Consider the following 23,646-nt stretch of genomic DNA (forward strand, 5'->3'; position numbering starts at 1 on the left):
ATAAACTTAGGCAATTGAGACATAGTCTTGCTGTTACTTTTATGATTAAATCATAAGGTAAGATATTCACACAACATAGAAGACTCTTTAAAGTAAATTGCCTTAAAAGGGAAAGTTCAATGTTTTGACATATTACCTACTCTTCAGATTTGCAACTCTTGATTAAGTAAGTTAAACGCCCATACCTTCTCATTATTGGTATGGCTATCCTCCTGGATTGTTTTCCAACCAGCTACTCAGACGTCATCTCTCTATTTTAGCAACGATTTTTACTTTGTTAATTATCTGCTTCACACATTCATCTCCAAGAGGGAAAGAACTATTTTATTCATCTTTCAATCAATGAAGCCTAATAAAGTGCTCTGCATATAACAAGCATACAGACACACAAAGTCTGTTGAATTGCTGCAAAAAACAAATGGGCTAAGTTTTACTTCATATTTCAAAATTCAGAGAAAGACAGTACTCTTAAAAGGCATAGACCAAAAATAGATCATTGTAGTATGAGTACAAAGAACCATTCTATTTCTTCACCTTTAAAAAAATTAAATATCAATGTGAAGGACATGACCAAATGCATTCATAAACGTATTATACATCTACAAAGAATACTTTAAAATGTGCCTCCAAAGGCACAGTAATTCCAATTTTTATTAAATGTAGAGATTTTATGGAAACAAATCCAAAGTTTACCCATCGGGAAGAGCTCTCTACCTTCTGGTTATTTAGAGTAAATTCAGTATTTATAGACTGTGCAATTAACTTATATTGCAAAATAAACAAAAATATAAAGAAAACATAAATTGAGTTAGATATGCAATTGTTTTTATCTTTTACGATGTCAACAAATTTCACAAGTTATTACATGTTGCTATTTTATTTAATATCTGCAACATTTTACATTGTTTATGAAGTAGTTACTTCCAAAAGACTGCTATTTTTCTCCATGTGGTGTCTTTGGCTAGTACTATGGATGTGATTCAGCAGGAACCATATGACGAAACTGATTCAGATTCTCAGTCTTTCCTAGCCTAAGACCTAAGAACCTGAGTTATAACCCTGACTTTGTCTTCAAGTTGAGATGCTTCATAAATACTTTTCTTAAAACAGGGCTATTTAATGTAGTTTCTTTTTCTTGAGACAAAGGAGTGTTTTTGATACAAAAACATATATTCCACATTGGAATAAAAAAAAGCATTAAAATAATTATATTTTATATAACTTAAATGACAAGATTAACTAAAATATGACCTTTACTTTTTTTTAATATGACGTACTTTAAAATATTTTTTGCTATTTGAAGTAAAGAAGAAAGTTCTGTAACAGTTCAAATACATAGAATTTAACCTATGTTAATATCCTGTTATAAAAAAATAACTACCATGTAAAGAATTTAAAATATGCAAAAGTAAGTAGTTCATTAAACTTTATATTTAATACATTGGTGTCAATGAAAATATGTAGACTTTCCAACAAACTTCTAAGGTTTAAAGGATAAGTTAAAAAAACACCTGTATCAGGCTTCATTTATTGCTACATAATGACTACTTCAGGGGTCATCTGGCCTGTCGTCAATCACTCTTAGAAGCAGTATATACAGTGGTATACTTTGGAAGGAAAGGAGGAAAAATAATGCACTGCAATACAAAAATATTACCTATTTATAAATTATTAAAGATTTATAAAACACATACCAAATCACATGTTCTTGCTATAAAAACAATATACTTAAATATAGAAGCACAAAATCCTGAAGCACCCACAGTTATTTTAAGAATACCCATTTAATCAAGAGAAAACCATATATATATATAAAATAATAATTTGAAAAGAAAAAAGGCAAAATTCTGATTTTAATGCAAACAATCAGTTTATCTAATCATGGAGGTAGGTCTCCACTCCAATTATACAAATAAGTTATCTGCCTTATTCAAAGAATTATCATAATAAGCCTAAGATCTGGAAACTGGTCTGTGCCACTGAAATACATTTTTAACAGACTTTAGAAACCAGTAGCTTAACTGGCATATAAACAGAACAGATATTTCCCTCATAAGGTTACATCTGAAAGGAGCCTTCATTAAAATCTTTCTTGGCATAAAGAGGTATACTTAAGTGCAGATACTTTGGCTTAGCATTTAAATAACACAGTAAATGCTACAAATTTCTTAAAGACAGAAGAAATCCTTGTCTTTTTCAGTACTTGTAAAGTGTAAAGCTTCAAAAACTGTGGATCTCTTAAATTTTTGGAGATTTAAATATTGTGCTAATGATTTTTAAAAGATGATTCCTGCCTAAAAAGCAAAGCTTACATGTTTCAGACATCAAACATATTTACTTTTAGTGTTTGTGGCATTTCAGCTTTAGTGCTAGAGTTAGTTTTAACAAATCAGTTTGCACTACATGATACGACTCACATCCTTGCACTAAAAAAGATTTTCTATAATAAAAAATACTAATTCTATTTCTAATGGTAAACTAGTAGAGTTGGAGGTCCCACCATGGATCACAGGGATTAGAGCACTATCAAGATCATTTAGATAATGCTGAGGAAGAAGTCGGCCTTCAGATCCTGCCTGAAATTCAACCTGGAAAAAAAAAAATCTTGTTGAGTAAACCCTAGAGAGTGAGCAATCTCGTTTAGTTCATCCAATGAATATAAAGTAAACTAAGAATATCATTCAATTTAAGCACATTAAGAAAATAGTTTATATTTTATTCATAAAACAATGCTTTATATTCTCCATTATTTCTTCTATCTACTACATAAATTATAATTGTCCTTCCCACAGATGCTATGAAAATGAAATTGCCTCTACTTCATACTTAAGGTTTCTTCTCAATGAGCATGTAAACACATTGGTGGACCAAGGTTTTGAATAATTACCAATATGACTTAAATAAAAACCCCATGGTATTTTAAAAAAGAGCTACTTAAAAATATTTTGAATTTATCAAAAATAATATTTGAATTTAATTTTGCTGGTGGAAATTACATTTTAATACATATAACTAAAAAAATTAACAATGCTTACTCAAATAATTATCAGATGCTTCCTTGAAAAAGGAACTTTTAATAGTGAGATAAAAATATAAGTTCTTTTTTCCAATAAGAACTATGTAACACGTCCTGCCTGAAGAAAAGCAAACCTTCAGCATATGAAATTGTTCATGTTAAGACTGATCATTCTGGGACTTCCCTGGTGGTCCAGTGGTTAAGACTTCACGCATCCACTGTAGGGAGCATTGAGTTCAATCCCTGGTCAGGGAACTAGCATACCACATGCCACATGGCGCCATCAAAAAATAAAAAGATTGACCATTCTAATGAAAAACCTGGACCGAAATCTATTGTACTGGATGTTGGAAACAGTTAAAAATGCACATTATAATAAATACTACTGGAGTACCATTTTTCACCTATCAAATTGGAAAAGTTCAAAAGTTTGATAAGGATGTGAGAGGAAGAACACTCATAAATTATGGTAGAAATATAAATTGTTATAACCTCTATTTGAGACAATATGCTAATATCTATTGAGTACATACCTGGACCTGGCAATTCTACTTCTAGGAGTGTTTCTTACATACTCACACTTACGCAAAAGCAAAATATTGTGGATACCTTAAATATCAAGCAGTACATACCAACCATGCAAAAGAACTAAATAAATTATGGTACATTTATATAAACTACTACTGTGCAACTTTAAAAAGAATATGTAGTTAATATGAAATATCTCTAAGATATATTAAGTTAAAGAAGCACTGTTTTAAAAAAAAGTGAAAAGAGAACAAAAAGGAGGTACAAACTTATTTGCTCATACATGCAAAAAATTACAAAGAATCCATAGAAATGGATTACATTTGATTGCCTGACCAGGAAGGGAGGATGAGGGGGAATGTGGAAGTGGACTGAAGTTAGGAGTCAAGGGTAGAAAGGAGATCTTTCCAGGGCTATTACCTTACACAGCTCTACTGCGAACCATTTACATTGTAGCCTGGAGTTATCATCTCCAGAGATCACCAGTTAAATAGAGTACTGTGTGAATGCTGCTCTCTGGAAATGTTTAATAAAGTGGTCCTGATATATATACATTTGTGAGATAACAGAAAATATATATTGGTTTCTGACCCGGATTCCTGGCACATAGCTCCTAAAACCCTTGTCATTTCCTAAGTGATAAGAATACCAAGAACATCTCTTCTTCTAATTTTTATCTTTGACCCCAAGCCTGACACAAGGCTCCTAAAAATTTATAAAGTCCTAAGTGATACGAGGGGGAGGAGCATCTTTTGTTCTTTTGAGGCAGCTCTGGATGGGCTCCTAAATGAGGGCTGGTCACCAGAAAGACCAAGCCCATGATTGGAAACTTTAAATTTCCAGCTGTACCCCTCAACCTCCAGAGACGGGAGAGGGGCTAAAAACCCAGTTAAAAATTGATCATGCCTACATGAGGAAGCCTCCATAAAATCCCAATAGAAGGGGATTCAGAGAGCTTTCAGGCTGGTGAATACATCCACACTGGGAGGGTGACACACCACAACTCCATGGGTACAGAAACTCCTGCTCAGGACGCTGCCAGACCTTGCCCTATGTATCTCTTCATCTGACTGTTCATCTGTATATCCTTTAATGAACTGACATAAGGAAATGTTTCCCTGAGTTCTGTGAGCTGCTCTAGCAAATTAATTGAATCCAAGGAAGAGGGGTTCATTGGAACTTCTGATCCATAACTGGTTGGTCAGAAGCACACAGTGATAACTGACTGGCATATAAAGGGGAAGAGGAGGCAGTCTTGTAAGCCCTGTAGGATCTGATGCTATCTCTGGGTAGACTGAGTCAGAATTGAGTTGAATTCTTGGACACCTTGCTTGTGTCTGAGAATTGCTTGCTGGCATGGGGGAAAGCCTCCACAGATCTGGTAACCAGAAATGTTTTCTGTGAGTAGTAAAAGAGACACATAGGAAAGAAAGATATAGTAGGGAAGAAATAAGTTTTTCCCTACATAGAAGGAAAAAACTGAAAATTTTCCCTTTCTTAACACTTTTAGACTTTTATAATTTTAAGTCACATGAATATAGAATCTAGTCAGCATAATTAAAAACCTACTTACCAGGAATGTTGTGGAGCAGGGGTCAGCAAACTATGGCCTGTGGGCCAATGTGGCCCACCAACTGTTTTTGTAAGCAAAGTTTCATTGGAACATAGCTAAGTTCATTAGTTTACATACTGTCTGTAGCTGCTTTCACACTATAATGGCAGAGTTAAGCAGTTGTGAAAGCAATCTGATAGCTCACAATGCCTAAATTATTTACTGTCTGGCCTTTTACCAAAAAAAGATTGCTGGCCCCTGCTGTGGACAGTAAAGGAGATAACGTATATGAAGTGTGTACCAAACATTAATGTTCAACAAATTTTAGTTCTCTTCAGTCATCCCAAAGTAAAAGGTTAAAGAAAAATGTCTGATTATTTTAATATGATATATTCATTTCAAAAATACATCACACACACACACACACAATTACAAAAACATGCCTTACCATATCAGTGTCAATGGAAACTCTGAGGCCAATTTTATTCATCCCATTACTCTTTAGAGTTTGCAGGTGAGGGCACAGTGCAGTACTACAAGCCATGGCTATTTCTTTTGCAAACTGATAACGAGTTGCTGAAATAGATAAATCCTGGTCCTTTAGAAAGTAGAACACCTGAAATGTATTTAATTAGGAAACAAGTCATGATTAAGATTAAAAGTAGCTTTAAAAATGTAACAATTGCTACTTTCAATTCAACTTTATGAATAAAATTCCAATGTTAGTGCAGTGACATTCACTAGTTAAGAACGTTCTCTATAGCCTGATCTATACTATAAGTAAAAACTTAAAACCAAAGATTAGGGAATATGGGAATGACTTGGCTATTTTTGCCTAAAGTTAACTTGTAGCAACAAAAGTTTTGTTAATTCACTTTAAAGAAGGGTACTAATGAGTCCACCATCCTTTAAGGACATCTTAATGAAGTTAACATCAAACAAAGTAATAATGTTCTATAATTTCTGTATCCTCTATAGTTTCTATCTTGTACATGTGTAAAATCACAAAGAATACATAAGAAATTAGTAGTAGTGATTGTCTGACCCTAGAGGTAGAGTGAGGGGTATGGAGGTAGACTAAGGGTCTGGGAGGCTATAGTTTCATATTCTCTTATTTTAAAAAAAATTGGAACATGCAAAACTAACTTTCATATGTGAATGCTGATTATAAACTGATATTTATAAAATATTTTACTTTTTGTAAAATAAGAGAAAAATGAAAACACTATAGTCAAATAACATGTTATTGTACAAAGATGACAGTGCTGCCAAAACTTAACTGTGAGCTGACAGGCAGTACCACCATACAATAACCTGAAATAATCCTATGGAAATCCAAATCTGGTGTATATGAGGCAGTCTGGGGTGGAGATATGTGTGTCTCAAGGTGTAATGTAAAGTGTAATAAAACTGTGCTTAAACAGTCAGAGGTTGAGTACTGTGAACTCTCCAAGTTAACAACAACATATCCAAGTACGGCATGTAAATGGAAGGAATCATCTAAGTTACCTCAGTACACTTTACAATCTTCTCATCAGTTTCAAAATCTGCTTCCAGTTTTATTTTTTCACTTGGAAATCCTTGTAATGATATTCCATCCACTGAACTAATAACACTGCAGAATAAAATATAAATAACTCACTATGAAGTGAATTATTAGACTTGAACAAATGGAATAAGGATAAAAATTATGAAAGCTATAAATTTAAAGCAGCAGTAAGATATCTCGATTATATACAAAATAATTAAAACTGTAGTTCATATTCATTTACCAAGATTTCTTGATTGTGCATCAAATTATATCTACTTTTTCATATACCCAGTTCAGACCTGAGGTTTAAAATACCTTAAATAGTCTCCTAACAGAAAAGCTTTCTCATGAATTTCAAAAACTCTATTTTGGAATCCTTCAGCATTAGCCCTCTTCTTCCTTTTTTGCTCCAGATCTCTTAGCCAGTCTCCAAAAAAGAAAGAAAATTGGTAACTAAAGAAGGAGGGAATGGCAGTAATATTCTGTAAGGCTTCTAATGTATATATTATTCAATTCAGTTGTTTGTATTTACAGTGGATCAATATAATACAGAATAAACATCCAAAGGGAATCCATTACTTCTTTGACAAAAATAATCCTGAAATAATTCCATGGAAATACATACCTGGTATATAAAAGGCAGTCTGGGGTAGAAATATGTGTGTGTGTCAAGGTACCATACAAGAGACAAGGTATCTTGTCTTTCTCAAACCTGGGATCAAGCCTGCACTGCTATACAATGCACATTTTATCATTGGCCCCCTCCTAAACTGACCACCCTTTAATAATTTACAGTATCCTGACTAAAAAAACACACACGATGCTGGTTAGGTACATTTCTGAAAAAAACAGACTGCATTTAGAGTATACACATTTAAATTAATGGTATAATTCTGAATTTATTTATAAAATATTTAATTTTGTTAACAGGATGTTTTTATCCTTTCTTCTCCATCAAATCATTTTGGTAACAAAAAATTCCTACCCTTTGTTTCCTGTTTCTTCAGAATCTACCCAGCAGATGTCCACATATTCTCTCATGTCTACAGCATCAACCTTCCCGCATGTAATTTTAAAGTCTTTTTGTTCTCGTAGAGCTAGCCGCAAGCCATCCATGGTCTCTGGAGTTATTTGTACCATTAGCCCATCTAAAAATGAGAGTTATGTTTCACATTTCTTTAATTAAATATAAATTCATATGTCTAAGCCATACATTTTGCTATCAAAATATGCTCTGTGCAAGTTTTAAATCATCTTGATGGTTGTTTTCTGTTAGGAAATATGAAAAATATTTCACAATGTTAAGGATTTTTTTTTTAATGGTTAGATAAATAAACGCGAGAATTTTCACTTCTGGCTATGATGAAATAATGATGCCAAACTGCCCTTTCATTATGATAACCAACAATAAAACGAGACAAAATGTATGAGGCAATTGTTTTGAGGTACTGAACAACAGAAAGTACAATATGGTCCCTACTGGAAAACTCAATAGGTGAGCCCACAACTGCCCAGGCTCTCTGCTTGGGGACTGTTTCTGCATGGTGACCATTGAGCCTACAATGGCCCTACTGGGCTGAGAAGTCAGAGATAAGAGTTTAGGGAAACCTGAAATCTGTGGTCAAGACACTAAAAAGGGGAACACCTTTTAGGTGTTCAAAGGCCTCTTTGAGTCCTTGGATGAGAACTGAAGACATATTAATAGAGTGACCCTAGATGAGGCCTAACAGAAAACAGCTATTATACACTTGGGAACAGAATGGAGATTACAGAAGTCAAGCAATGTTGGGGGATATTGGTAATCTAGACCAACCAAAATAGACATTAGCTCCTCATGAATCTCAACTGTGCAAAGCCAAAACGAAGCCCTCACAAAACCTACAGGCAAAACAGATTTGGAGAATGAGTCCTGCCAGACTGTAAACACCTTAGGATATCCACAGATCCATCTGTTAAAAAATGAAAAATAAAGACTACACAAGCTCAGGGTAAGCAGACATGAAGATGCCTGCTTAAACATAAATAAGCCTTCTTCAGCAAAAGCTAACAGAATCTAAAGTCTCTAAAGCATATCAATAATGACAGTATATAATAAAAAACTACCAAAGACAGGAAAATGTGAGCCCCTATAAAACTGAAACTGACTATGAGACAGCCAAGACATCGGATTAAACACAAAAACAGTTTAAAATATCTATTCTAAAATATATTCAAAGACCTAAAGGAAAACATATTCAAAGAATGAAAAGCAAATATTGGCTAAATGTATAAACAGATTTTTAAAAATCTTAATGGAGAAATAGAAACTGGAAAACCCTCCGCCTGAATTCTAGAACTGAAAAGTGTAATCCAACTGAAATAGAAACCTTAATGGATAGGCTTAATAGTGGATTGAAGATGGCAAAAGAAAGAAACAGATAAAAGAAAGATCAACAAAAATGATCAAATCTGAAGAACCCAGAGAAAAAGGAATGAAGAAATACAAAAAGAGTATCAAAGACCCATGGGATAAGGGAGATCAACTTGATAATGGGTGATGACTTAGAGGGCTGGTATAGGGAAGGTGGGAAGGAGTCATGGGAGGGAGGGGATATGGAGATTATGTATAAATACAGCTGATTCACTTTGTTGTACAGCAAAAACTGGCACAACAGTGTAAAGCAATCATATTCCAATAAAGAGCTTAAAAAAAAAAACCCATGGGATGGTATAAAGGTCTAATACAGATATGGATTGCATATACATAGATAGATATCTCCCAGAAAGAGAAGAAAGATCAGGACATTTTAAAAAATGGTAAGAAATTCCCCAAATTTGATGAAAAATACTGACACACCCAAGGAGCTCAATAAACGGCAAATAGGATAAATACAAAGAAAACCACACTGAAGCACACCGCGGTAAAACTGGTGAAAACTAAAAATAAAGAGGCTACCTTGGGACTTCCCTCTGACATAGTGGTTGAGAGTCCACTTGCAAATGCAGGGGACATGGGTTCGAGCCCTGGTCCGGGAGGATCCCACATGCCTCGGAGTGGCTGGGTCCATATGCCACAACTACTGATCCTGAGCTCTAGAGCCCTCAAGCCACAACTATTGAGCCCATGTAGCACAACTACTGAAGCCCCCGTGCCTGGAGCCCATGCTCCGCAACAAGAGGGGCTGCCACAATGAGAAGCCCGCGCACTGCAAGGAAGGGTAGCCCTCGCTTGCCACAACTAGAGAGCGCCCACATGCAGCAATGAAGACCCAATGCAGCCAATAAATAAATAAATAGATAAATATTAAAACATTAAAAAAAAAAGAGGCTATCTTGAAAACAGACTGAGGAAAAGGGCACATTAAATACAAGAAAAGAAATATAAAAACTATTATTGACTTTTCACTAGAAATAATGAAGGCCAAAGGACAATGAAATGACATCTTTAAACACTTTCAGAGCAGAATTTTATATCGAGCAAAAATATCCTTAAAAACTGAGAATGAAATAAAGACAGCTTCAGAAAAATGAAAGGCAAGACAACATTAGATAAAATGAAAGCCAGCCAACTTGTAATACAAAAAATACTAATGACTTTTGGTGTCTGCTTCAAAATGTAAAGAGCTTGGAATATTGTCACTTCCATCCTCACAACAAGAAAAAAGCTGAACAATAAAATATCTAGGCATAAACCTAACTTCTATGCAATATAGTACGGGAAGTCCTAGCCACAGCAATCAGACAAGAAAAAGAATAAAAGGTATCCTTGGAAGGAAAGAGGTAAAATTGTCATTATATGCAGATAACATGATACTCTATATAGAAAACCATAAAGACTCCACACAAAAACTATTAGAACTGATAAATGAATTCAGCAAGGTAGTAGGATACAAGATTAACATACAGAAATATGCTGCACTTCTTTAAACAATGAAATATCAGAAAAAAAATTTTAAATCCCTTTAAAAATAGCATTTAAAAATACCCAGGAATAAACCTGACCAAGGAGATGAAAGATTTATATTCTGAGAACTACAAAACATGGAAAAGGAAACTGAAGGTGATTCAAAGAATTGGAAAGATATCCCATGCTCCTGGATTGGAATAATTAGTATTGTTAAAATGGCCATATTATCCAAGGCAATCTACAGATTAAGTGTGATCCTATCAAATTACCCATCATATTTTTCACAGAACTAGAACAAATAATCCCAAAATTTATATGGAACCACAAAAGACCCAGAATTGCCAAAGCAATCCTGAAAAAAAGAACAAAGCTGGAGACAAAAGCCTCCCAGACTTCAGACAATACTACAAAACTACAGTAATCAAAACAGCATGATATTGGTACAAAAAACAGACATGAATCAATGGAACAAAAAAGACAGCCCAGAAATAAACCCACACACCTATGGTCAATTAATCTTTGACACAGGAAGTAAGAATGTACAATGGAGAAAAGACAGTCTCTTCAACAAGTGGTGTTGGGAAAGCTGGATAACCTCATGTAAATCAATGAAATTAGAAACTTCCTCACACTATATAAAAAGATAAATGCAAAGTGGTTTGGAGATCTAAATATAAAACACGACACCATAAAACTCCTAGGAGAGAACACAGGCAGAACATTCTTGACATAAATCATAGCAGTATTTTCTTAGGTCAGTCTGTCAAGGCGAAACAAAAGCAAAAATAAACAAATGGGTTATAATCAAATTTAAAAGTTTCTGCACAGCAGGGAAGCCATAAACAAAATGAAAAGACAACCTACAGAATGGAAGAAAATATTTGCAAATGATGTGACTGACAAAGGGTTAATTTCCAAACTATACAAACAGTTCCTACAGCTCTATATCAAACAACCCAATCAAAAAATGCACAGACTTTAGATAGGAAAGAACAAGATACTGGGCATGGATAGCTAAGTCCACAGTTTTGGTGACCGTGGAGGGACCCAGAGCTGACTTCTCTCCTTCGCCTGAACTCTACGAGGAACTGGAGCCTTGGTACCAGCAGAGACCTCTTGTGCCCATCTGCCTCCTCAGAGAGTTCATACAAATTTGGATCATGCCACTGAACTGGGTAAAAAGTTACAAAACTCTGGGACTTCTCTGGTGGTCCAGTGGTTAAGACCCCACGTTTCCACTGCAGGGGGAGTGGGTTTGATCCCTGGTTGGGGAACTAAGATCCCACATCATGCGTGGTGTGGCCCAAAAAAAAAAAAGAGAAAGAAAAAAAATTATAAAACTCTAATGGAGAACCTGAACACTTCATCTAGATCATCAGAAATTAATTACATGGGGGACTTCCCTGGTGGCGAAGTGGTTAAGAATCCTCCTGCCAATGCAGGGGACACAGGTTCGATCCCTGGTCCAGGAAGATCCCACATGCCACAGAGCAACTAAGCCCGTGCACCACAACTATTGAGCCTGCACTCTAGAGCTCATGAACCACAACTATAAGCCCATGTGTAACAAATACTGAAGCCCACATGCCTAGAACCCATGCTCTGCAACAAGAGAAGCCACTGCAATGAGAAGCCCACGCACCACAAGGAAGAGTAGCCCCCACTTGCTGCAACTAGAGAAAGCCTGCATGCAACAACAAAGACTCAATGCAGCCAAAAATATAAATAAATTTAAAAAAAAGAAATTAATTACATGGGACTGAATGAACTGATAAATATGATATATAAATTTATGACTTTTTCTGAAATATACTGGCTTTTAATCTTTGTTTTCCAGAAACACCTTTCCTCTTACGCTATGACCTACAACAAGTTGATAAAGTATACCCTTAGAAACAAAGATGAAACATTTATCTTTTTCTCTCTCCCTAATATTTCCAGAATTTTTCTTCTCCAGCTGGGCATCCTGTGGACTTGATTTATTACAACCAAATTACAACTAGTTATACTAATCACTGTTTTAATTTGTTCTCTTTGTTTCCAGATTGTTTATGCTTTGTGTCTCTCTCAGCTGTACTATGACCTTATTAATGTTACTAGCTTTATTCCTTATCCCATCTAGTTTATAAGATTGTCTCTTGCATTACTGAACGTGTAACAGGGTCTCCAGTAAAGTTAGTGACGGCTAAACATCTTGAGGAAATAGATCAATAATTGTAATAGTGTGATTCTAGATATGGGAAGAAGCAACAAGGGAAAACATTTCCTGGATCATAACAGACTAGTAAGACAGGTGATCCTGAGAATTTTAGGTTATCAATAGGGCCTAATCCAAAAAAAATTAACACACTGAGTAGCCTATCAACAGAATCTTTGCCTGATCTAGGAATGAGCCTTCCTAGCACCGTCAAACAAAATTGCTCATGAAATGTCTTCCAATTGTTGGTAGAATTTTATTACTAAGGGGAAGTACTGTGGATGAAAAATGTTGCCTGCCATATCAACAAACAAAGGACGCTGTGGCCATTAAGCCATCAGCCACCACAACCACTCCTGACAGTGAGACCCAAGGGAACTCAGGAAAGACAAATGGGCTGCCTGCTGCCAAGCCCTCTGCCACTATAGCCGCCCCAAACGGCACACCCTGAGGGGACTCAGGATGGGAAAGCACAGGATACTGGCTCTGGATTGCTAAGGTGCATAGCAAAGGAATGACTGCAGTAAGCCCAGACTCTTGCATCTTCTCATACATAGAAAAGTGTTAAATTCGTTAACTTGAGATGTTTGGTTTTCTTTAATTAACAGTAATCTTTTGATGTTCTGACTACCTAGTTTTTGTTGCAAAACTCCTGTATATCCTGTAAGGGCTCCTCCCTTACCTCTTTGGAGCAGTCTCTCAGAACTATGTGAGAGGCTGCCTCCTGGGCTTGAGTGCTCAGAAATTCCACCAAATAAAACATAATTCCTGGGACTTCCCTGGTGGTGCAGTGATTAAGAATGCACCTGCCGATGCAGGGGACACGGGTTCAATCCCTGGTCTGGGAAGATCCCACATGCAGTGGAGCAACTAAGCCTGGGTGCCACAACTACTGATGAGCCTGTGCTCTGGAGCACGCAAGCCATAACTACTGTGCCCGCGCACTGCAACTACTGAGCCTACGTGCTGCAACTGCTGAAGGCTGTGTGCCTAGAGCGCATGCTCCACAGCAAGAGAAGCCATCGTACTGCAATGAAGAGTAGCCCCCACTCGCCACTACAGAAAGCCCGCGTGCAGCAATGAAGACCCAATGCAGCCAAAAAATACAAAAACAGAAAGTATAATTCTCAATTTTTAGGTTGTGCATTTTTCACTTGATATAACTGAGATCTGGAGGGCGCAACCATGTCCCACATAGACTTGGACCCTGGATACTGGCCATTCTGCTATTCCTCTTTCGTGCATTCACCACCACCTATCAGCTGGACTTAAGCCTCCTGGGGGCATTGTTGTGGTGGTTTTGTATTTGTATCTCTGGACCACAAGCCTCGGTTTAAAAAAAAAAAAAAGAAAAGTAAAAAATGCGCATAAGACTCAAAGAAGACATACAGATGGCCAACAGGCACATGAAAAAATGCTCAACATCGCTAATTATTAGAGAAATGCAAATCAAAACTACAATGAGATATCACCTCATACCAGTCAGATAGCTATCATCAAAAAGTTTACAAATAATAAATGATGGAGAGGGTATGAAGGAAAGGGAACCCTCCTACACTGTTGGTAGGCATGTAAATTGGTACAGCCACTATGAAAACAGTGGAGGTTCCTTAAAAAACTAAAAATAGAGCTACCATGTGATCCAGCAATCCCACTCCTGGGCATATATCCAGAAAAGACAGAAACTCTAATTAAAAATGATATATGTACCCCAATGTCCACAGCAGCACTACTTATAACAGCCAAGACATGGAAGCAATCTAAGTATCCATCAACAGATGAACTGGTAAAGAAGATGTGGTATATATACAATGGAATATTACTCAGCCATAAAAAAGAATGAAATATTGCCATCTGCAGCAACATGAATGGACCTAGAGATTATCATACTAAGTGAAGTCAGAGACAAATATTATATGATATCACTTATATGTAGAGTCTAAAAAATAATACAAATGAATTTATTTACAAAACAAAAACAGACTCACAGACATAGAAAACAAACTTATGGTTACCAAAAGGGGAAGGGAGGGGAGGGATAAATTAGGAGTATGGGATTAACAGGTACACACTAATATATATAAAATAGATAAATACCATGCGAACTATATTCAATATCTTTTAATAACCTGTAATGGAAAAGAATCTGTGGTGTACACATACACACACACATACATATATAAAAGTGAATCACTGCTCTCACCTCAGACTAAGCTTTAGGCTATGCACAAGCAAGAAATGCAGGCTAAGGCAGAGTTGTCAAGCTTGAGATAGACTCAAATATGTCATGTTCTAGTTCTTGGCTGAGTGATGATTTCACATAAGTTTGTGGTACTATGCTTTCTTATATATATTCTTATATATATTCTTTTGTAAGTAATACATTTTTAAAAGGGGATGGAAAACATCTTTACATTAAAACAATCTTAAAGATGAAACTCATACCTTCAACTATGCTGGACTTAGCAAGAAATCCTGAAGATGCTTTTAGAGCTCCATTGAATACCACAAAACTTGCACCTGTCACTGATTTAAAAAATATAATAATTATATTTTAAACTGCTCTTTTTTATGCTGTATGATTTTTGTTAAATGCATAATGTGGAGCATAGCACATTTTAAGTACCTGATAAATGCCGTGCCCATACCACTCAGAATAACAAAAAATACCAAACAAAATAAAATTAAGATAAAATATTGCATAAGGTTTATTTAATGTTTGTATCTAGTAACTGATAGTGGTTGTACTATTTACAGTGTTTGTATCAAATGAAGGTGTGGGAAATCAAACATCCACTACTGGTGAAAGCATAAATTAGAACAATCTCTATGGAGGACAACATGACAAATCACTATTAAAATTACAAACATATGTATATGCTTTGACATACAAATTCCATTTCTAGGAATTAGGGGCACATACACAAAGTTATTCATAGTGCATTTTTTTTTCATAGTGCATTTTTATAAACAGCCAAGGATTGGTAGCAACTGTCCATTAATAAGGGACAATTAAATGATGTTCACATATAAAGTGGAAAGTTATGTGCAATGTGAAAGTCCTTTATATACTAATAAAAAATAATCTCCAAAAGAAAAAAACAAGGTGCAGAATGGAACAAATGTTATGACTTGTTTAAAAAAGTGGAAGAAAGGTGTGTGTGTATGCTGGGCAGGGGGGAGGGTGTTTCCTTAAATATACATACAAGCAAGAAGTCTCTGAACAGATATACCAGAAACTGATAACACTGGTTTGTTGCCTCTGGGGAGGGGAAGAAGGTAGTTTGGGGGTCTAGGGAGGAAAGGAGATTTTGCAGTGTAAATATTTATACCTTTTGAATTTTACACTATATAAATATTCATCAAATAAATATTAAATGGCTGTTAAATTTTAATGACAAAAATGTCAATGGCACGTTAAGTTTAAAAGCACAATACAAAGTAAATATCCAGTATAAAATCATCTATTTAACAGTTATATCAATATAAGAAGGAAATATATTAAAATGTCAACAAAGGCCATATCTTGGCATTTTTTTTCCTTTTACTACTTCTTGAAACATAATTTTTATAATCAGAGGAAAATTTTTTATTAGAAGCCAGAACGTCTGACTATTTTAAATGTGCTATTTTACAATAATTTATTAATTTTTTGGAATACTTACTTAACTTTCAATTTGTTTACAATAATTTATTAATTTTTTGGAATACTTACTTAACTTTCAATTTTTGGAATACTTACTTAACTTTCAATTGGAATACTTAACTTTCAATTTCAATTTCAATACTTAACTTTCAATTTTGGAATACTTACTTAACTTTCAATTTTTTGGAATACTTACTTAACTTTCAATTCCAATTTTTTGGAATACTTACTTAACTTTCAATTTGGAATACTTACTTAACTTTCAATAAATGTGCTATTTTACAATAATTTATTAATTTTTTGGAATACTTACTTAACTTTCAATTTTCAACTTACTTAACGTCTGACTATTTTAAATGTGCTATTTTACAATAATTTATTAATTTTTTGGAATACTTACTTAACTTTCAATTTGTTAGGCTCTCTATTGCAAAGATTTGGTAATCACAGCAGTCACTGAGGCCATTTAGCCAAGTAATGTCACTCACATCACCATCTTTATCATTTTTATATTCCCAGCCACCTGCAGTTTTATAAATCATTCTTCATCCTAATCTACCCTGTGCTCCCCATTAAAAGGAGTTGGAGCAGAGAGTAAACAGGCAAAAAACACCTCACTCCAGAGACACCCACCATATGGGACACACTAAATGTGGAGACATCAAAATAAATACTGTATTCCAAGTCTTTAAACCTAATGCTGCCCAAGATAAAAAACAAAAAACAAACAACGCCCCCAGAAATTAGAAGCATTTGTTTTGCTTGTACAGCTAAAAACTTAAAGCATACTGTTTTATCACCATCAATTCGGCAAATAAGTAAAATATCTAAATATATTTCCTCTTTGAAAGGAAATTTACTTTTTGAGCTGGTTTTATGGATAGACGTTAGGAACCAATACTCACCTTTTCTAGGATGGCCAGTAGCACTGTTGGCCTGTGTTTGATAAACTCCATCATTCTGTATGCAGACTAGATGAGAATCTGCTTCTGTACTAAAACTAGCTCCAATGCTAATGACATGCTCATTAGAAGAATTTATCACTTTCATTACCTGGGAAAAAACAATACTCACTGAGAAACATTTTTAACATATTGTGCCTTTATTAGTTACAATAATTCAAACGGTCACATTTCTGACCACCTTTATCAAGCTTTAGGCTGGACAACTCCCTGAGAATGTGATAGAAACAAATGTTTTAAGATAAAATCACCTCAATTAAAAGATAAAACAGGAAGGGAAAAAAATGAAAAAATAGGATCAAACAAATCCTCTACTAGAAAACAAATCTAAAATTTCAAAAATAACCTTTTTCTGTCATTATATATTAGTCCAATTCAGAACAAATTTAACACACTTCTAAAGAAATCTAATGTTCAATAATTCTCTTCAAAACTTGAATAAAGCAATTATACTTACATCATTGTATTTTTTCCGAGGTATTTTTATGCAGCTTTTCCCCATTTCCATATGAATCAATAGCTGATCTATATTATGCAAGGTATACTGGTAATTTCGAAGGTCCTACACAAAATAATGATATTTCCATAAACCTTAATACTATCCATGAACATTTACCCATTCATTAAATCCTTTTTTAAGAGTATCCATCATTTTAAAACTTGTGATACATAACTATCAAAACGCCATTCAGAAAGCAATACCAACTTCAAAAACCAACTAATCCTTCCAGCCACTCCACAATAATAATAAAGAATATCATTCTCAGGAAGAATTCTGTAATGTTTGAGGGTGATCTCTTTCTAGTTACAGATCTTCCAAAATAGACTAGGTCTTCAAATCGAATATGTATAAATAAAAGCAAGTCTACTGTAATACTTTTCTATATTAAAAGGTAAACATAAAATTACAGAAATTAGAGGTGGAAGGGAATCTGAGATCATCTAATCCAATACTTCTTATTAAAAATGAGGTGACTTAGGCCACAGTTTGCTCAAAATCACCAAATTGATTGACTAGTAACTCTTTTACTAAGGCTTCAACAACTAGTAACTCTTTTACTAAGGCTTCAACACATTTACATGTGTAAGCACTGCAGCAGAATGAATCAAAAGGCAATTTGAATCAGGTATACATAAATTAGGACCTGTGTTCTCAAAAGCACTTCATCAAAAATAGAGCTCATTTATAAATGAATTAGGATTTATTATAAATGAACTCTCATTATACCAAATATGCCAAATTAAAATAGAAACATATAAATATGTAAAATTTGCTAAATGAATTTTTAAAGTAACAATATAAGAACACTTAATAAAACAGTTCAATTACTCACAACAAGTAAGTTCATAATAGTGTGTCCTATTTCTCCAAAAAGAGGTTTTCGGCCTCTGATACTTGTTAAAGGAGCAGGATATGCTATGTATAAAAATAGGAAACTGGTTACTGTCAACAGAAACCAAAAAAAGTCTTAAATTTATGACCTTTAATTCTCATTTTTCAAACATTATGGATAAATACCACTCAATGAGTTCTTTGGGAAAAGTAAGAGATGACATTAACCCATACCATGCATTTACCAGATGTTACGTTGAACTGGGACCTTTACATACATTATCCTATTTAAACCTTATAACCACCCAATGAGGCAAGTATGTCTATCCCTACTTTACAGATGGGGAAGTAGAGACACAGATTAATAACGTTGCTTATGGTTTCTAAGTTAATAAGTGGCGAAACAGATATGTCACTAGGCTTGCCTGATTCCAAAGCGTTTAATCTTTTCATCATACATGTTGTTTCCAAACATTATTATGGCTAGAAAATTACCGTAACTGGCTAGACCTATGTAAAGTTCTCATAATTTAAAAAGAAATAGTCTGATAATTTAAAGCAAAATATGAAGAATTCAAGATTTTTAAGGCATTAGTAATTAATGTTCAATTTGTGAATTTGGATGATAATAAACTTCTACAGTTCTTGGGTCGGCATAATAAAAGGAACACATAGAATCAGAGAAGTCAACACAGAGAAGAAGTGACGTGGGGTCTAACACCTAAATACTTTTCTCTTTCTTTAGGACACTATAAATACTGTGCACCAACAAGGAAAAGTACCTTGGTGGCAATGCAGCAGGACTGCAGGAAGAAAAGGAAAGTGAAAAAGGGAAGGTAAGACTATTACTATCATGAAAAAAATCAGACACATTTTTAACCTGAGAATTAACCTGAGAATTTCAGTTCTTGGGTTAAGCAAACAAACCTCTCTAATACCTATCATACAAATATACTTTCTTAAAACTCTAAGAAAACACACCTGACGTTATCTGTTTTAAAAAGTTAATTAAGTCAGGGGAACTCACATCTTTGCTATTACAAACATTTTTTAGTTTTAAAAAGGACAACTAAGTTATCTGGATGACAGAGAATATAGAAAAAAATATAAATTGGTGGTAAAACACATTAAAATGATAACAATATGATTAAGGTAAATGGTGACTTTTTACTTCATCTTTTGTGAATAAGGGAGCATCTTCTGCAACTTGATGGAGGTAATGTTATCTAAAACAGTAATTTTCAAAAGGTTATGGCTTAGAATGACATTCTGTCAGTTACAAAGGGACCTCATAAATCATCTAACCCAACATTTAAAGGTATTCCAAATAGTCTCAACATAAAAGCGTAGGTAATCCCCATCTGAAAATTACTAATTTCAGACAGTTATTTTCAGTCTTTAATTGGGACTCTAACTTTTACCATTAACTTTTCCATAGGTGTATTATTTCTAACAAAATAAACACACACACACATATCACAATTTCAAGTTCTAGTCTAAAGAGGCATGGGCACCAGTAACATCAAAATGCCAGTCTATCTAAAATCCAGCAGAACACAAAGAACTCAGAAAACAGCTGAGACTAATTAACTTCTGTGTGTAACTGGTGATTTGCCCTCATCACCACTAAACAGCTATCATAGCTTTGCAGCTCAAACTCCGGTGATCTTTTGAGAAGTCTCTCATGTTACTCTATGATTTTCCAACTTTCAGTGTGAGAAAAACAGACTTAGTATCTAGAAGTGATACTGGTAAAAATACTGGCCAGACTTATAGATTATATGTTCCATAATGACTTAAGATTAGCTAGTATTTTGACCTAACCTTCCATAAAAATAGCATTTAAATATTAGTATCAGAGACAAAACATTAGACTGAATGGATGAAACACTTGGCTCAGAATGAAATCTCTTAAGCTCTTTGGTTCACACAGTACAAAACCTGAGATGAAAGTTATTTTTTTTACTTCTTGCACCACAATTAATAGTATCCCACGTTTAAATCTTAAATGGTAAGGTCCACTCCCTCAAATCAAAGAGTTTAATAAATTTGCCAAATAGATTTAAATGAATTATCTCTTTCACTGAATTTGTCCATTTTGAAATAGTAATGGTCATTTTTGTAACTTCTCTACAATTAATTTTCCTCTAAGAAAATACCTTTAAATTACATGAGAATCAGGATTCCCTGGTGGTGCAGTGGTTAAGAATCCGCCTGCCAATGCAGGGTACACAGGTTTGAGCCCTGATCCGGGAAGATGCCACATGCTGTGGAGCAACTAAGCCTGCGCACCACAACTACTGAGCCTGAGCTCTAGAGCCCACGAGCCACAACTATTGAGCCCATGTGCCGCAACTACTGAAGCCTGTGCACCTAGAGCCTGTGCTCTGCAATAAGCCACCGCAATAAAAAGCGCGAGCACTGCAATGAAGAGTAGCCCCTGCTCTCTGCAACTACAGAAAGTCTGTGCGCAGCAACAAAGGCCCAATGCAGCCAATAAATAAAAAATTTAAAATATATTTAAAAAAATTAAAAACAAATAAATAAATTACATGAAAATCAAATGCCTAAATTTTCCTTAGATGTGACATACTTCACATGCAATAAGTGAATTATTCTTTAAAAAAAGTGAGGGATAAAGAAAGGGTGTGAATTCAAAAAAGTTTAACAGAAATGATTTCAAACACCGGACCATTATTTCACAACCATTTACGTTTGGGTTTATGGTATATACAAATGGGGGGGGGGGCAATAATTTACCTTTTTTTTTAACTACATACTTATCGGAGTATAATTGCTTTACAATGTTATGTTAGTTTCTGCTATACAACAAAGTGAATCAGCTATGTTTTACACACATCCCCATATCCCCTCCCTCTTGAGCCTCCCTCCCACCCTCCCCATCCCACCCCTCTAGGTCATCACAAAGCACCAAGCTGATCTCCTTGTGCTATGCAGCAGCTTCCTGCTAGTTATCTGTTTTACAATTGGTAGTGTATATACGTCAATGTTACTCTCTCACTACATCCAGCCTCCCCTTCCTCCCTTGTGTCCTCAAGTCTGTTCTCTACTTCTGTGTCTTTATTCCTGCACTGTCACTAGGTTCATCAGTACCATTTTTCTAGATTCCATATATATGCATTAGCATATGGTATTTGTTTTTCTCTTTCTGCCTTACTTCACTCTGTATAACAGACTCTAGGTCCATCACTACAAGTAACTCTTACCTTATTACTATGTAGGCAACATAACAAAATGAACTCCCTACAGTAAATACTTTCAAGGAAACTTTTCAACGTTTTCTATGTTTTGTTCTGAAATTCAAAAAAATCGTTAAGGTAATAAAATAAGTATGAACATCTAGAAACTCATGACACACCAAGGTTGCCTAGACTAATTTGGTAGTAGAGGAGGGCTATTTCAGAACTTTAAAAGTACATCAAAACAAAAGTAGTCCCATTATTTTAATGATATCTAAAATTCTTATTTACATTCACTATATTTGAACCTATGTAATTTAACTTATTATTCTAAAACTTACCTTTATATTCTGCACCCAGTCTCAACATTAAACGCATAGGAAAAACCTTTGCCCAGGGAATCTCTAGCTTCTGGATAAGAATTCCACAAAGAAAAGGATTACTTGGTAATAGGAGATCATCAAGTTTCTGAAAAGTAGGTGTAATAAATAGAAATCCTCCATGATCCTTGCTGCTGAGAAAACTCTCAGTAAAGGTAATACTGTCCAAGTTTTCTATGTATTTTCCTAGAAATAAAGTCATTAATAAAAAGGATTTTAAGTTGTTTTGAAGTGGCATTATGAGCTTGAATGTCTGAGTATAAACTTTCTTAAATAAAAGCAATATAAAATATTTTTTCCTTATTTCCACTCTCGAAGGAGCATTAAATACCTTGCGTGCACAAAGTTTAGTTATTCCTGAAGATTGAAAATTGTGAACAAAAATTTGAGAATGTTTCTAACCATAGGTATTTTAAAATTTTTCTCCTTACTTCATGATCAAGTGAAAAGTCATCATGTCCCTCAAATCTTATACAGACAGAAAAGTATACCCCCTTATCCGCAGTTTTGCTTTCCATGGTTTTAGTTACCCCTGGTCAACTGTGGTTCAAAATATTACATGGAAAATTCAATAAACAGTAAGTTTTAAATCTCTCGCTATCCCGCTCCGCCCCATTGGGATGTGAACCACACCGTGAATCACTTGTCCAGCATATCCACGCTGTATATGCTACTGGCCATTAGTCACTCAGTAGCAGTCTCAGTTATTAGATTGACTGCTGCACTATCCCTGTGCTTATGTTCACGTAACCCTTATTTTTCTTAACAATGGCCTCAAGGCGCAACAGAAGTGATGTTGGCAATTCAGATGTTCTCTTACTGTGCCTAATTTATAAATTAAGCTTTATCATAGGTATGTATGTATAGAAAAAACAGTATACATAGGGTTCAGTACCATTTGTGGTTTCAGGCAGCCACTGGGGTCTTGGAACTTATCCCCCGCAGATAAGGGGGACTATTGTGTAGACACATAAAGAGATCAAGAAGCTAAATATATTTTCACTTTTAAAATTAAAAAAAAAAAAAATCCTATAAAGACACTAGTTACATAAAATGCTAGATTTAAGGAGACTGAAAATGATGATTAAGTTCTTTTAAGTAATCAGCAATCTCTTCACAAAATAAATCTCCAGTATAGTTAGCATAGCCAAAAGCAAAAATGGCCTTAATATATCCATCCCCTGGTCTGAACAGTTCAAAATAAAATGCTATACCTTTCAGAGCATCCTTATAAATGGTGATAAATAGTCTGAAGATGTCCTTGGGAATAGTATCTTCATTTGGCAAACATAACAATAGAATAATAATTTCTGCCTGTCCCAAGCCATGCAATCCATTGGTTGAGAAGTACCAATATTTGTCTGAGGAATCTTAAGTGACAAAAGCATACAACTATAAATGTCAACTTCTATTAA

At 34.8% G+C, this 23,646-nt stretch overlaps 1 protein-coding gene across 5 annotated transcripts in view; it reads right to left on the reverse strand.

Annotated features, from left to right (window-relative positions):
- Positions 1 to 1,765: 1,765 nt before the first annotated feature.
- The window catches only part of ZFYVE16 (zinc finger FYVE-type containing 16), a 50,612-nt gene continuing 28,731 nt past the window's right edge, over positions 1,766 to 23,646 (reverse strand). For 3 of the 5 annotated variants that reach the window (XM_057740331.1, XM_057740321.1, XM_057740336.1), the window contains exons 9-18: positions 23,446 to 23,601; positions 22,193 to 22,417; positions 18,653 to 18,735; positions 17,776 to 17,880; positions 17,262 to 17,409; positions 15,156 to 15,236; positions 7,613 to 7,775; positions 6,606 to 6,711; positions 5,545 to 5,712; positions 1,766 to 2,588 (exon numbers count right to left, since the gene is read on the reverse strand). In XM_057740331.1, coding sequence (XP_057596314.1) covers positions 2,427 to 2,588; positions 5,545 to 5,712; positions 6,606 to 6,711; positions 7,613 to 7,775; positions 15,156 to 15,236; positions 17,262 to 17,409; positions 17,776 to 17,880; positions 18,653 to 18,735; positions 22,193 to 22,417; positions 23,446 to 23,601 — 1,397 coding nt within the window. In that variant the 3' untranslated portion in view covers positions 1,766 to 2,426. Of the gene's footprint in view, positions 2,589 to 5,544; positions 5,713 to 6,605; positions 6,712 to 7,612; positions 7,776 to 15,155; positions 15,237 to 15,916; positions 16,003 to 17,261; positions 17,410 to 17,775; positions 17,881 to 18,652; positions 18,736 to 22,192; positions 22,418 to 23,445; positions 23,602 to 23,646 lie in introns of those variants that run through there. The other 2 variants (XM_057740345.1, XR_009054443.1) reach the window with 2 other exon arrangements.

The sequence above is a fragment of the Hippopotamus amphibius genome, chromosome 1 (assembly GCF_030028045.1).
Source record: "Hippopotamus amphibius kiboko isolate mHipAmp2 chromosome 1, mHipAmp2.hap2, whole genome shotgun sequence".
Classification (NCBI taxonomy): Eukaryota; Metazoa; Chordata; class Mammalia; order Artiodactyla; family Hippopotamidae; genus Hippopotamus; species Hippopotamus amphibius.